Here is a 13529-nt window from a genome sequence, read left to right as displayed (position 1 = left end):
AGGCATCTACATTTCTTTATTAGTTTATTGCCCTTGGCATCTGCTTGTTTAATCTGCTTCATGTACAGATGTTTGCTTGTGCTGTTGTACTCCCCATGTTACTGGATGACTTTAAAATTTTATTTGGTCAATGACTTGTGAATGTAATCACTTCTTCTAACAAAAGTCTTAGAGCCAAATTCCTCCTTAGCATTAGTCCAGTGAATCTGTGGGAGATAATCCAGAGCAGAATTTGACTCATTGCTTTGTTGGCTTAGAAAGTCACGCAGACTTTCCTAGGCAATCTATTATATTAAAAATATAATTAAAAAATTCTGTGTGTTTCTGAGTCAAAGGGGGAAGTAAAAGGGATATATGGCATATTTATAAATGTACAGTAGTGCAGAATAGGCTGAGAAATGATGGGTGGGAGATGAGAAGAGCAGAAGAAGCTGGAGCTGGAGGAATAGAGTACATGGAAAGGTACCTGCAATTACTGGAAGCATTTTTGTAAGGCATTTAAAATTGAACTTACAGTCCCAGGTCTTGCTGTTTCCTGCTTTAGAAAACAGTTGTACAGTTCACTGTGTAGGGTGTGTATTTCTCTCCCCCACTCCAGATGTGGCTATCTAGAAGTTAAGGCTGTTGCTTTTACCAGTTACACAGTTTGCTCTAGAGAAAACATTAACTGAAAGCTGGAGCCCTCAGACACATTATGTTTGAACATGTTATGTCAGTGTGACCTGATGTGACAGCAGATTGGTTAAGGCTTTGAGTTTTGCTCTGGTTTTAAACCTAAGAAAATATGCACAAAAACTCTTTTCCTCCCCCATGTAAGATGGTAATCTCAAAGTCAGGGAACATTAGAAGTGTAATTACATAATTTTAGTACATAGCCTGCTTATATATCTCTTCCTGCCTAGGAACAGTGACTAGCACTTAAATTTACAATGGTTATTAAATACAGTTTCTTTAAAAACCATAATTAGAAGTTCTCAGGCCAGACATCTGTGGATGGACCCCAGATTCTAGCAAGACTCTGTGGAATGAATCACCTCAGCAGTAAAACAAGACTTCTTCTCAGTGAATGAGCACCACTGGCCAGTCAATCATCTTGCTGCTTTGGCAACATTAAAGATAAGAGCTGGTGTTTAAAATATACACAGCTGAATGACTTCTCTGGTTTCACAACCCAGTCAGTGTTTATGTAGGACAGTCATCACTGAAGCAGATACAATTTTTCAACCCACTGTTCTGTATGGAAATGATCTTGGCACTTGAGGCCAAAAGCAGCCCTGATTAGTTAACTCTGAAATATACACATCCCAAAGGCGCAGAAATGAACAAGAATTATGCAAAGGCAACAGCATTAGGCCAATGATTATCAGTTGCTTAAAGAAGTTAAGGTATTACCAAAAAGGGAAATGCTTCCTGCTTCTATTTCTCTTTACCTTATGGTGTATTCTTTCTGCAGGCAAAGCACTTGCCCCCTCGCTCTCAACAATCGCTTCCTCTTAAAGTTGATATTTGGTAATTTTCATGTACAAGTAGATTCTGGAATAATTGAAAATAATTTAATACAATTTCTGTTTCCTGAGAACATTATTTACTGTTGAAGTTTCAGGTACAAGGTCCATAGCTGTCTTCCTGCTGCAAATGAAGAAATGTAAAATAGATGGTGAAGAGGGGCTGTGCCAAGTGGATAAAAGCTGTATCAGAAGAGCATGGCAGTTTGGGGTTTTTATGCTTTTGAGTTAAAAGATTAGTTTAAAAATAGATGATTTTTCAGAAAATCCAATTCTCATGTGGATAACACAGGGAACTGTCTGCTTTTAGGAAGTTTTGCTTGCCTCTGGGAGTATTTGAAGGCTTTAGAGAGAAGGCTGTCCAGTGGGAAGACAGGGCAGAGTTCTGTGACTTGGGTAAACATGCACTTAGTCTGTCACCTGCTCTAGGAAAGCCTTCTCTACTGCTTTAGAGCAGTTATCATGTATATCATCACCTGGCTGCATGGCCCCCACTTCCACACTGAGAGGGGAGTCAGTACACTGCAAGCCCACAAGCAGTCACATCCAGGGTTTTGCCAGATAGCCAAGGAATAGAATGGGATTTAGTGAAAGCAAGAAGATGGAAATCTGGGCTGAGTGCTCTACAGACAGAGGGATGAGAGTGTGAAAATCTGTTTTGCTCTTTTAGAAAAAGAAGGGACTTCCCTGCAAAACTGGGATACTTGCTGAGAAAGGGAGGGAACTAGAGAGCAGTGACAGGGAGTTTGTTCTTTGAAGTAATTTGCAAGGGCAAGGCATCTGTTTCCATTGGCATCAGTAGGTACTCTTAGAAGTAGTATGTATGGTATAATGAAATGTTACAAAAACAGAGTTCCTGCTAAGCACTGGTCCAGCTTCCATCATGGGAAGTGTTTGGCTGTCTGCTGTTAGTAAATTGAGTAATTCCGGTAATTTCTGATTGTAATCTTGTCAAGGTGTTCTTTCTTTTCCCTGGCAAGTAGGGAAGCCCTTACTGCTCAATATCTGCCTTTTTCTTTTCTCCAGGTCTGTCTGTGTTCTTAAATTAGCTGGTTTAAGATGCCTGTGGAGGTAATTAGCTATAGGTACTTTATGTGGTAAGAGGAAGAGTAGCAAGTTAAAAAGTGTTAAATATTTAAGCAGAAAAGAAACTTAGGAGACTGTTATGTCAAAGGGGTTACAAACATGTTGAAGGCCAAGGTTAAAGGTCATATAATTTTGACTTAGGTGCTTTTTAGGTCATTTTCCAATAAATTAGGTTCAAAGTATGAAGGTAGGCACAATGACCTGTGTAGTCCAAAGAGGAGCAATATTTAAATAATATCAGGAAACAGTAGTGTTACACCATTGAAAACAAACAGCGTATTAACATGATCCATAAAACTCAAAATAATCCTTTGGCTTTACATGGCATTAGTAATACTTTGCTGGAATGTGTCCAGTTTTGAGTACTGTACTTCAAAACTGTAGAATCTATAAAGGAGAACATATGATTAGAGTCCTAAAATCATGATTAACGAGAGAAGACTGAAAAGTTCTGGTTTTGTCTCAAAAGAGAAGACAAAGGGAAGAGAAGATACATTTTTCTAGTACCTAAGTTGCTACAGAGAAAAAAGGAAATAAATTGTTCTGTCCACTGGCAATAGGACTAGAAACTATGATTTGATGCTATGGTAAAGAAAACTTAGCTAAATAGCAAGGTAAATTACCTTGTAGCCCTGGTCTGGGGAGGCAGTAGGAGTGTTGGTACTGCAGATTGTGAAGACCAGGTGATGTGAGCATGTCAGACCAAATTCAGTGCTTCCTTCAGGAGGTTGTTTCAGCTCTGTTTTCTCTTGTCTCCAGTTGATGTGACCATCTGCTCCCACCCACTCCAAAGTAACAAAGGGAGGTTATCAGCCATGTGGGTGGATGGGGACTAAATGAAATGCAGCCGTTGGACACGCTTCAGCCACTTTGGCTGCCAACTTGTGTGTTGACAACTGTAAACTTGCTGGAAAAACTCTTGCAGTCATTCAGAGACTTTATTTGAATCCTTGTAGCTAATGGTATCAACTTCCAAACCTAATTGTCTGGAAAATAAACCATGTAAATCTCATCTGTGAGTGGTGCCAGGGACTTGCCTGATTTTGGATGTTTCTCCATCCCTGCCCCAGTTCTAGTGCCATGTGAACATGTGTCAACCTTTCATGTGATGCCATCTGCTTGGTGCTGAGTGAACTTTTAACTTTGCAGTCACTTCATCTGGTTTGCAGCAGGTGTGTGAGTTTCCATGGTAAAAGTCCCACCGTGTCTCAGGTGCTCCTCAGAGGCTGTGGATGTTTGGCACTGTTATTGTGTCTCCCTCTTCTTACCTTCTCAACTGGCAGACCTCTTCGTATTTTTCTGTCCTCATACAAAGAGCAAATGCTTTGGGAGTTATTGTCTTCTCCTAGGTCGAGACATACTTGCTCCCAATTGTCATTAGCATGACAGCAATTGCAGCAGTTAACAGGTCTTTTAGGTTTTGGTACTAATCCCATCCTGTCTACAGCACAGGAGCTTTGCTAAGCCACCTGAGAGCAATGTTCCTCTGAGCTATGCCTCTGGTGACCATGCAGGGAATAGGACTCTCCCATGTTAATTTATGCCTTCCCTCAGATGTCTGTACTTGGACATGGAGAGGAAATCCCCATTGTCTTGTCTAACTCCTTTTCTCCTGTGAAAATTTTCAAGTACACATTGTCTCTACCTTATGGGTTGATCCAGTATCCAGTTATTCTTCTAATACTTCAGAACTTCTTAGCCTTCCTCTTCCTGTGCCTCTGGAGAGTCAGCCTGTCCATAATTACCAGATTCCTTTGAAAAGATGGACATTGACACTACCGTCCTATCTCTGACTTCTCAGGTTTTTCTCACTAACAATGCTTCAAGTCTTCTCATCCTGCCTGGTTCTCCCAGTAGATTGTGGTAAGAAGCACCTTTCTCCTTGCAACAGTCATTCACTCTGGCATGCACTGAAATATTATAACTTTCACATCTGCCTGATGTTCCCTGCTGGACCAAGGGGGATCTAGACAGATGTTTCCTACTATCAGGAATAACTTACTTCTCAGTGGTCCCTCATAGTAGTACTGGGAGAGCAGCCTATGGAATGCTGTAGCCTTCCCTTTAGGATTGCTTTAAATGCAGTGTGCAGGAGGGGGCTGACTGCATGTGTCTCCTATACCATGCTCAAAGCTTTATGGATGGATGTGTTTAAGAGTCTTCATTATGAGAAACTCTATTTTAGTTTACTCCAAGGTAGTGTCTGTGTTTTTAGCTGCCTGGAGTTCAAGGGTTGAATACAAACACAGCTGAAGGGGCAGTGAATAACATGAGGCAAGCAACTTGCCTTTAAAAGGGAAATAACTGAAAGAGCTTGTATTATGTCAGTCTGCTGAAACTGCAGGTTTTATCTGAAGCTTACCAGCTGCGCAAGTGTAGAGCTTCTCCCACTGTGCAGCTGTCTTGGGTTTGTTGCAGTCAGCATTGCAGTTCTGATCCCAGGAGTAACACTATCTGCTGTCATGCCCCCTTCCCCCCCCCCCTCGTTCTGTCTGTTCTCAAGGCACTTCAGAACTTTCATTTTTTCTTAGAAGCAGTTTTTTATTGACTTTTGGCCACTAGAATTGAGTGGGAAGAGCTTTGTTTTACAATGTCCTTCTACACACTGCCCTCTGTGAAGCCTTGATCCTTAAGCAATATCTTAAAAAAAAAGTAAACAAAGACCCAGGTTGTATCTGGAAAAGATTACATTCCTTTGAGTCAAATAGAAAGTTCATCCAACTTTTATTAAACACATTAGAGGAGATGCTATCCTAGAGATTTTTATTGGTTTCAGCTTGCATTCAACTCAAGCTGTTCACGGCCTTTTGATATGTACCACGGTCCTAACACTACCAGTGAACAACACTTAAAATATGATCTTCTTCTTGTGTTTTATGGTATGAAAATCAGGCTCTCAAGTTCTCCAGTCTCTAGGAAGACAAGTAAATGAACAGTCAGTACTTGACTGTGTAAAGTTTTACAAAGGTGTTACCTTCCTTTAGATACCACACTCTGGGGAGGGGAAAAAGACTCCAACCTTTTTCCTGGGCATTAAATTGAAAAGGTGGCCACACAGCGTAATGGTGTGTCTGTCTTCTCCTGAACTCATGCTGCTGTCTTGACTGGTAGGTTTTGAAATTCATTTTTCCCCTCTTCATTCTCAATCCAGGAGGCTGTTTGCTTCTGTGATTTAATCAAGCTAGCAAAGTCTTCCTCAAAATCCGCTTGTGTTCTCACAGTATTCAAAGTACAAGCAGTGAGTACAGTTAAAACCCAAGCAGTCATCAAAAGGTCTCCCATCTAAACCTTGTTGCTTGATTAGTGCCTCATACACAAAAATTTAAATGTCTTAAAAATCTTTGAACCTGGTACTACTGACGGGCTTAATAACCTTAATATTTGTGTCACGGACAAATTTCCAGAAGAAGTATAAGGAACAAAACATTTCTGTACATTCTCTTAGAGCCGAGGTGAGATTAACCCTTTTATTGTTGTGAAGAGCTGAAAACCTGAGGGAAGAGAGAGAGGAGATGCTTAAAGCTGAAATTCTGTTGTGAAGCTATGATATATCAGAGTATCCCGTTGTAATTTCATGAAGATATGGGGGGTGGAGTGTTCAACTCGTAAGCAAAAGCACCTGCACTGAGATAGGCAGATGCTGACGCAGCTGTAATTTCATGAGAAGTTTGGACAGGGAGAGATGAACCAGATGAGGACTTTTGCTCCAAATGGGAAAGGAGAAAACCTCAGTTCCTAGAGACGCTCCCAGAGATAGTCCTAACGATGAAGATGATGAAGACCCTTTGCTCCCAGGGAAGGAGAAGGGCCTCTGTTCTTGTTTCTGAACGGCTCAACCTTAAAATTGTACCCCAAAAAACTTCAAGAGTGGACCCTCGAAAGCAGTTGCAGGAAAAGCTGCAAGTCGGGGGAAAGGACTCACAGGCAGGCAGAGAGACTCCTCTTCCTAAATGGACTGAACAATATTTGGAAGTGGGCGGCTGTCTCGTTGTGATAATGTTTTCATAGCATGAGCAAGAAGAGACTTCTCTTTCTAAATGGACTGAACAAGGTTATTATGGAAGTGGTAAACAGACTGAACATCTTAAGGGTTGTCTTTTTACATTGTCAGTGGGAGAAGGGAGGAAGGTGGGGGGAGGAGGAGAGTTCTGAAGGTGGTATAATTTTTTTTTCCCCCTCTTTTAGGTCTGTTAATAAACTTCTTTATATTCTTTCAAGTTTGGTGCCTGCTTTGCATTTCTCCTAATTCTTATCTCACAGAAGATAAACAGTAATGAGTATTTTGGACCAAACCACTACAGCCATCCCCACGGAGACGCCTGAAGGCATGTTGTAGTCTGGTAGCAGGGGACACTGGAGTGACTCTGACACTGTTGGACTCCTGTGTATTTTTAAACCATACTTCAGCCTATTGTGAATTGCTGTGAGTTTGGCCCATAAACTTAAATAAATCCCTCTTAGAACTGCTAGAGCACTGAAAGGCTATTGAAAAGTTCTGGCACATAGGCCTGAGTTGTGGAAACCAGTGCAGTGATGTCAGTTGGAGTTTTGCCACTTTTTTTGCTGTGGCCAGAATTTAACTTCAGCTGTGTTGCAGAGCATGTTTGCAAATTCGGTTCACAATCTGCTTCCCTGCCATCCCTCTTGCTATTCCAGGCTCAAATTAGTTCTAAACTTAGAATTCCCACAGTTAAATGAACACTAAAGTAATAATAAAGGATATTTTGTAAAGATAAACAAAAGTGAAGGTTGATCTTGTGATTAAGGCACTGATTTGGGACTTAAAAGATCCCAGTTTAATTCCCAATATGGACACAAAGCTTTTGTATAAATTTGGAAGGTCACTTATTCTCTCTTGGCCTCCGTTTCTTAGTCTCATTTTAAAATTAAGTTGAACTCTCTTCTTTGTTATACAGTGAGCTTTTCAGAGCATGACTGTGAATACTGAGTTTATGTGAAACATGTAAGAAGACAGATACCTCAGGGTTGTGGGGGTTTTTTTTAGGCCACTATCATAAGGAAACAGTAATAGTAGCAACGTCTGTCATCTGGAAAATCAGGTCTTACCATGTCTCTTTTCAGTGTTTACAATAACAATTAAAATATTTGAAATTACTTAGCCTGATCAGTATCTCATGTAGAGTCATGGTTTAAGCAGAACTGGCAAATGAGCATCAGGTAGCCACTCACTCCCCACCACTGGGATGGGGGAAAGAAGCAGAATAGTAAAAGTGAGAAAATTCATGGGTTGGGATGAAGAGACTTTGAGATAAAGACAGCTTGATGGATAAAGCAAAAGCTGTGCACACAAGCAAAGCAAAACAAGGGATCCTTTCACTACTTCCCAGGGCAGGCAGGTGTTCAGCTGTCCCCAGGAAAGCAGGGCTGTATCTCATGTAACAGGTATTGGGTCAGAGAAACGCCATCACTCTGAAAGTCCCCTGCTCCTCCTTCTGCCGGTTCCAATGCTGAACATGGTGCCATACAGTTCAGAATATCCCTTTGGTCACTCGGGGTCAGCTGTCCCAGCTGTGTCACCTCACAGCTTATTCTGTGCCCCCAGCCTCCTTGCTGGCAGGGCAGTGTAAGAAGCATAAAAGGCCTTGATGCTGTAAAAGGGCCACTCACAAATAACAGATTTTATATATTGCCAACACCATTTTTAGCACAAACCTAAAACATGGTCCATACTAGCTACTATAAAAAAATTAGCCCTACCCCACAGAAAACCAGTACATGTAGGGTTTGTGTGGCCAGGTTTTGGTAGTGGGGGTGCTCTAGGGGTGGCTTCTGTGAGAAGCTGCCAGAAGCTTCCCTTATGTCCTACAGAGCCAGTGCCAGCCTGCTCCAAGATGGACCCACCACTGTCCGGTGCTGAGCCCATCAGTGACGGTGAATAACACAGTTAACGGGGAAAAATCCTGCTGCATACCAGCAGCTGGAGAGAGGAATGAGAATATGTGAGAGAAACAGCCCTGCCAATACCCAGGTCAGGGCAGGGGGTGCTCCAAATGCCAGAGCAGAGATTGCCCTGCAGCCCCTGGAGATCTGCAGGGGTGCAGAGGTCCAGCTGCAGCTTGTGGAGGACCCCATGTGAGAGCAGGTGAAGAGCATGAGGAATTCTCCTTCTGCAGAGGAAGGAGTGGCAGAGATAATGTGTGAACTGACCACAACCCCTGTTCTTTGTCCCCCTGTGCCTCTGGTAGGGAGAAAGTAGAGAAATCAACAGTGAAATTAAGCCTGGAATGAAGGGAGGGGTGAGGGGGATATGTTTTTAAGATTTGGCTTTATTTCTTTTTACCCTTCTCTGATTTGATTGGGAATAAATTAATTTTTTCCCCAAGTCAAGTCTGTTTTGCCTGTGATGGTAACTGATGCCTGATCTCTTCCTGTCCTTATCCTGACTCCTGAACCTCTTGTTATATTTTCTCTACCCTTTTCATCTGAGGAGGAGAATGGTAGAGTGGCTTTGGTGGATACCTGACATCCAAACAGGATCAACCCACCATAACATATTTCTTCACTTAGAATAAAAAGTACAGTACTATATAATAAAAACACTATTGTAAGGATTTATTATGGGAAATTAGATTAATGCAAAAAAACTGTGTCAAGAAGGTAATGTCAGAAGTCTCTGCTAAAAGTACACAAATTCTACCAAATAAAAATGCTGTAAGTGCTTCCAGGGAGCTTGGGAAAAAAAGACAATGTGAAGGTGATATGTTTACTGTGTGTCAAATTAAACTAACAGAACTCTCTTTTCCAGGTCACATGAATCAAAGGAATGAAACAGACAAATGGATTAAGGCTGACACACAAAATGGTAAAGTGTGTCTTAAAAGCCAAAGCTGGATCCAGTCTGTCAAGCTGAAGAGTTCTTAAAGGTGAAATAGGCCGAAGAAGTTAAATCAAGAAACTACAAAGGAATATTTCTGTAAAATTATGAAACTTTTTTGATGTATATTCTTAATATAAAAGAGAAACAATATTAAAAATAAGAGCATTTTAACCTAAGATTTGCCTGTGATGGTGCTGGTGCTAAACAGTCTGGTTTACTTTTAGTGCCTTTTAGGAACAAGATGATCTCACATATATCAGAATTTATATAACTTTACCCACTTACCATATCAGTTTAAAAGCTGGTAGCTTTCAAACAAAAGTTTGGAATTGTCATTTAGAAATAAAAAAAAGCATTTGCAACACTTCCAAGATGACATGCTTTGCAAGCTCTGTTATACTTTCAAATTAAATGTCTCAATGCTGGGGGAATTCTGCTGGTTTATGCAAAATACAGAGAGTTTTCTTCAACCAAATTATATCATGGATAGCATAAAATCACTTTCAGAACTGTAGTTCTTATGTGGTCTTCTCATTTGGTGTTTGAACCCTGAGCAGTTTCTGCCTGGGCAATGGGTACTCTATGTGTAAAAATACTTCTGTGAAATGGCAGAACTTGCTCCATGTCATCCTGAACTGCTGGTTTGTGAATAGAAATAAGAATTCCAGCTACGTCTACCACTGCTCATCTGCAAAGAAAAGCTTTTAAAGTAAGTAAAAGTGCAATGGATCTGAGTAATTTCTTTATGAGTGTTCACTGGAACACTCCTCCAATTGGACTTCAGGGCCAAGTCCACATGAACATTCCCCTGAAGGAAAAGCTGCCATAGAATGGAAGTACTGGCCTGGTAACTGAGAACTGGAATCTCTTTCTTTGCTATGTTTGCAGTGACTTAGAGCCCTGTCCTGCAAAGCTGCCAGGCAGCTCTTGGAGGCAGGAAGGCAGAGGAAGGAGGTGAGGGGAGCAGGTAGGCCCTGCACAAGGGCAGGACTGATTTTTGTGGAGAATTCCATGTTACTGTAATGCAAACAGACAGTAAAGTCAATGGAGCTTTTTAAAGCCTTTCCATACCTCTATATGGCACCTTATAAAAGAAGTAGTGAAATTTGTGTTTTAAGCTGAAATGTAAGAATCCCTGCCAACTGAGTGGATGGCCAGGAGCAGGAGAAAATTCAGACTGTCAGCTCAGGCTTTAAGTTTTGTATATATGTGTTTGTACTTTAGGTCATAATGGTACATTATGAAATGAACTTCTCCTTTGCCACAGGATTCCCCGGGAGGTATAAATGCCCCTGGCTAATGGACTTCAAGAGTCAAGGGCAGCATTTCTACTGTAATTCAGGGTGGTTAAAAACTCCACATTCTGTTTACTGTTGTGTGTACTATTTGTTGGGATGAGGTGGGCACTGATGCATATGACAAATTAATATATTTTTAATATAAACACTAATATATAAAACATTTCTAATAGTATTACTAACGTTATTACAATATTACTAAATATGAGTTATTATACTTTTAAAAGTTACAAAATTAATAAATTATAATGGTTTTGGATATCCAGAAAAGTATTTGAAACGAATGATTTCTGTGCCCTGCTGCAGCCAAAATGAAAAAAGCACCTCAAAATTCACACCACATGAAAACATAAAAACAGTCTAGTAGATACTTCACAAGATCAAATCCATGTAATGGTCCCATTATTCACCTGGAATACAATGCCTGTCAGCCTGAGATTAAGGTTGTGTTTTTTGGGACTGCTGCATCAGCAATTTAAGGGGGAACATACTAAGAAAACATGTTATTTGTTTCATATTCAAAAGAAAGCAAACTCTGGCTTTGAATTCATTGATTTTCTAAATCTGGCAGGAATTAAACATCAGGATTTTTAGTTACTTGCTTAAAGAAGTTTAAATAAACCAGCAGAAAAATTGTGCTACCGCTAAAGCTACTGATTATATTCATTCCAAGCTAATACAATTCCAAGCTAATACCAACTAGAATGTTAATATAAAGGTCAAGAATGAGCTGAAGGAGGACAAATCCTTGGGAGTTTCCCCAAAGGCATTGAAGAATGTCTTGTTCTGCTATAATGAGGTGAAACTGTTTTTCTCTAGACAAGGGAAGATTAGTAGGTTATCAGCAATTAGAATCTGAATGGTAAATCCCTTGTGTGCTCATATATCTCTTTTGTCCATTTGGTGAGAAGTTGTAACTGGAGCAAATTTATACTTTTAACACTTTTTTCATTTGTGCTCGCTTTAATTTGCTTCTCCTGGTCTCTCAGCTGCCAGCCAGCCCACAGTTCAGATCTGCAAACACTAACATCAGCTCCTTTAGAGAGTTGGACTCAGCCCAGGAGGCTTTTATGAGAATGAGGGCTCTGGGTGCACAAGTGACTGTTGAGAAGTGGAGAACTGTGCTTAAACGTATGGGTGTAGTTGTGTATTGAAGAATCTGTAGTCTGTACCTACTCACTGCTCTCAGTTACTCAAGAAGGCTGTACTTGCTGAGTACCAGCCACATCAAGTGTGAAGTTCTCTGGGAAGTGAGAGTGTTTATGTCCTGGAGAGGACCTTCATGGCAAACAAGAACCTGAAACACATGCAGATTTATTCATTGCTTACTCTGCACAGGACTATAAGAACTTTCATTATTGAAAGATGAAGACAGCTTGAATCAACATCTGAGAGTTAGCAGTGCTGTCTGAGTGCAGCTGTCTTGCTTGAAGGCATTCATACTCCTGTGAGAAAGATTTGCAATGCTTCCTTACTAATGCAACAAATGGCCTTTTATTAAAGTGTGATTAGTTTTAAGAAAAAATAACACAGTGGTCTTTTCGTGCTCTAGAGAAAAACCCTTGAAATGTAGAGATGTTGCACAATTTCTTCATTTTTCATTTTGAAGAATTTGTTTTTTCAGGCTCTGATCTGTGTTTTTTGGTGAAGGTGCTTACCATCCCAGTCATATCCAAGCCAGGAAGGAGGATCAGCATCATTATGTTCCTGTTTCTCCAGTTCAGCTGTGTATTTCAAGACAGCTTGTCTGCAACAAGAGTTCAAAAATAATAATGACAAAATAAAAATTTTCGGAGGCTGTTTCTACAAAAAACACTAGAAGCAGTTTAATGAGGAAAAGTTCCTTGTTTTAACTAAAGCTATCAATATTATAAGGGTGTTGTGGAAAGTAAACCAGAAGATAATTGTTTAGGTCGTAGAGTCGCAGAATAAATTAGGTTGGAAAAGGCCTCTGGAGAGCATTTCATCCTGGTGTTACTTTAAATGTATCCAGCTAGACCAGGTGAGTCATGGCTTTGCCAGATGAGTTCTGAACATCTTTAGGGATGAAGGTTGCACAGTCTCTGTGAGCCTCTTCGAGAGTTTGACCAGCTTCCTGGTTAAAAAAATTAAAGTTTCCTTTTAATCAGAATGTAATCAGAATTTTACGTATGCCGTTTGTTCTATCAGTGCACCTTTGAGAATGGTCTGGCCGTGCCTTCTCTTCTGTGTGCTCTGATAGGGGTTAGAGACAGCAATAAGGTCTCCTCCATCTCGAGCCTTCTCCTGTGACTTACCAAAGCAATGCTCTGAAGATTCTTCACACGGCACATGCTCCAGCCCTTTAATGGTCTTGGTGGGCTTCATCCACACTTGCTCTAGTGTGTCAGCATCTGCCTGAACACAGATCTGAGTGGGTGATGCCACTGGAGTAATAATACTGTCTTTGGAAGAAAACATAACACCAAACAAGATAAACAAACCATCTACCTCCAAAGGTATCACAGCACCTCCAGAGTGTTTTTTCATAGTTCTACAGGAAGGCTATAGTAACTGTGCAGGTCCATCTCTGTTCTTCTGTTTGAACCAGTGTCTGTGGCACCTCCAAGTATTTTTACCCTTTCCTCCTTCACCCTCTGCTTGCTTTTTGGCCAGCCTATCTCCTGTAGTTATCTTCTTTTAATGTGTACTGTTTCAGAAATAGAATTGAGTACACAGTGGGCAAAGCTACAAGAGCCTTACCGTTACCTCCACTTACCTGCACTGGCCCTGGACCTGCCCCAAGGCCGTGTTTTGCAGCTTCTGTGACAGCTGAACCAGAAG

General features: G+C 40.8%; 2 protein-coding genes across 2 annotated transcripts in view; one reads left to right on the top strand and one right to left on the bottom strand.

The window, feature by feature from the left end:
* Positions 1 to 12118, top strand: part of FAM185A (family with sequence similarity 185 member A) — a 40171-nt gene extending 28053 nt beyond the window's left edge. The window contains exon 8 of the mRNA XM_082280287.1: positions 9358 to 12118. Coding sequence (XP_082136413.1) covers positions 9358 to 9473 — 116 coding nt within the window. The 3' untranslated portion in view covers positions 9474 to 12118. The remainder of the gene's footprint in view (positions 1 to 9357) is intronic.
* A 200-nt stretch (positions 12119 to 12318) lies between these two features.
* Positions 12319 to 13529, bottom strand: part of FBXL13 (F-box and leucine rich repeat protein 13) — a gene marked incomplete at both ends in the record, with an annotated part of 35231 nt that continues 34020 nt past the window's right edge. Inside the window, 3 exon segments of the mRNA XM_082280372.1 lie at positions 12319 to 12383; positions 12386 to 12474; positions 12925 to 13150. Of these exon segments, the coding sequence (XP_082136498.1) occupies positions 12319 to 12383; positions 12386 to 12474; positions 12925 to 13150 (380 nt within the window).

This window comes from Coloeus monedula (assembly GCF_965178545.1).
Source record: "Coloeus monedula genome assembly, chromosome: 4".
Taxonomy (NCBI): domain Eukaryota; kingdom Metazoa; phylum Chordata; class Aves; order Passeriformes; family Corvidae; genus Coloeus; species Coloeus monedula.
The sequence above is the reverse complement of the archived record's forward strand: the minus strand, read 5'-3'. Positions and strand labels throughout refer to the sequence as shown.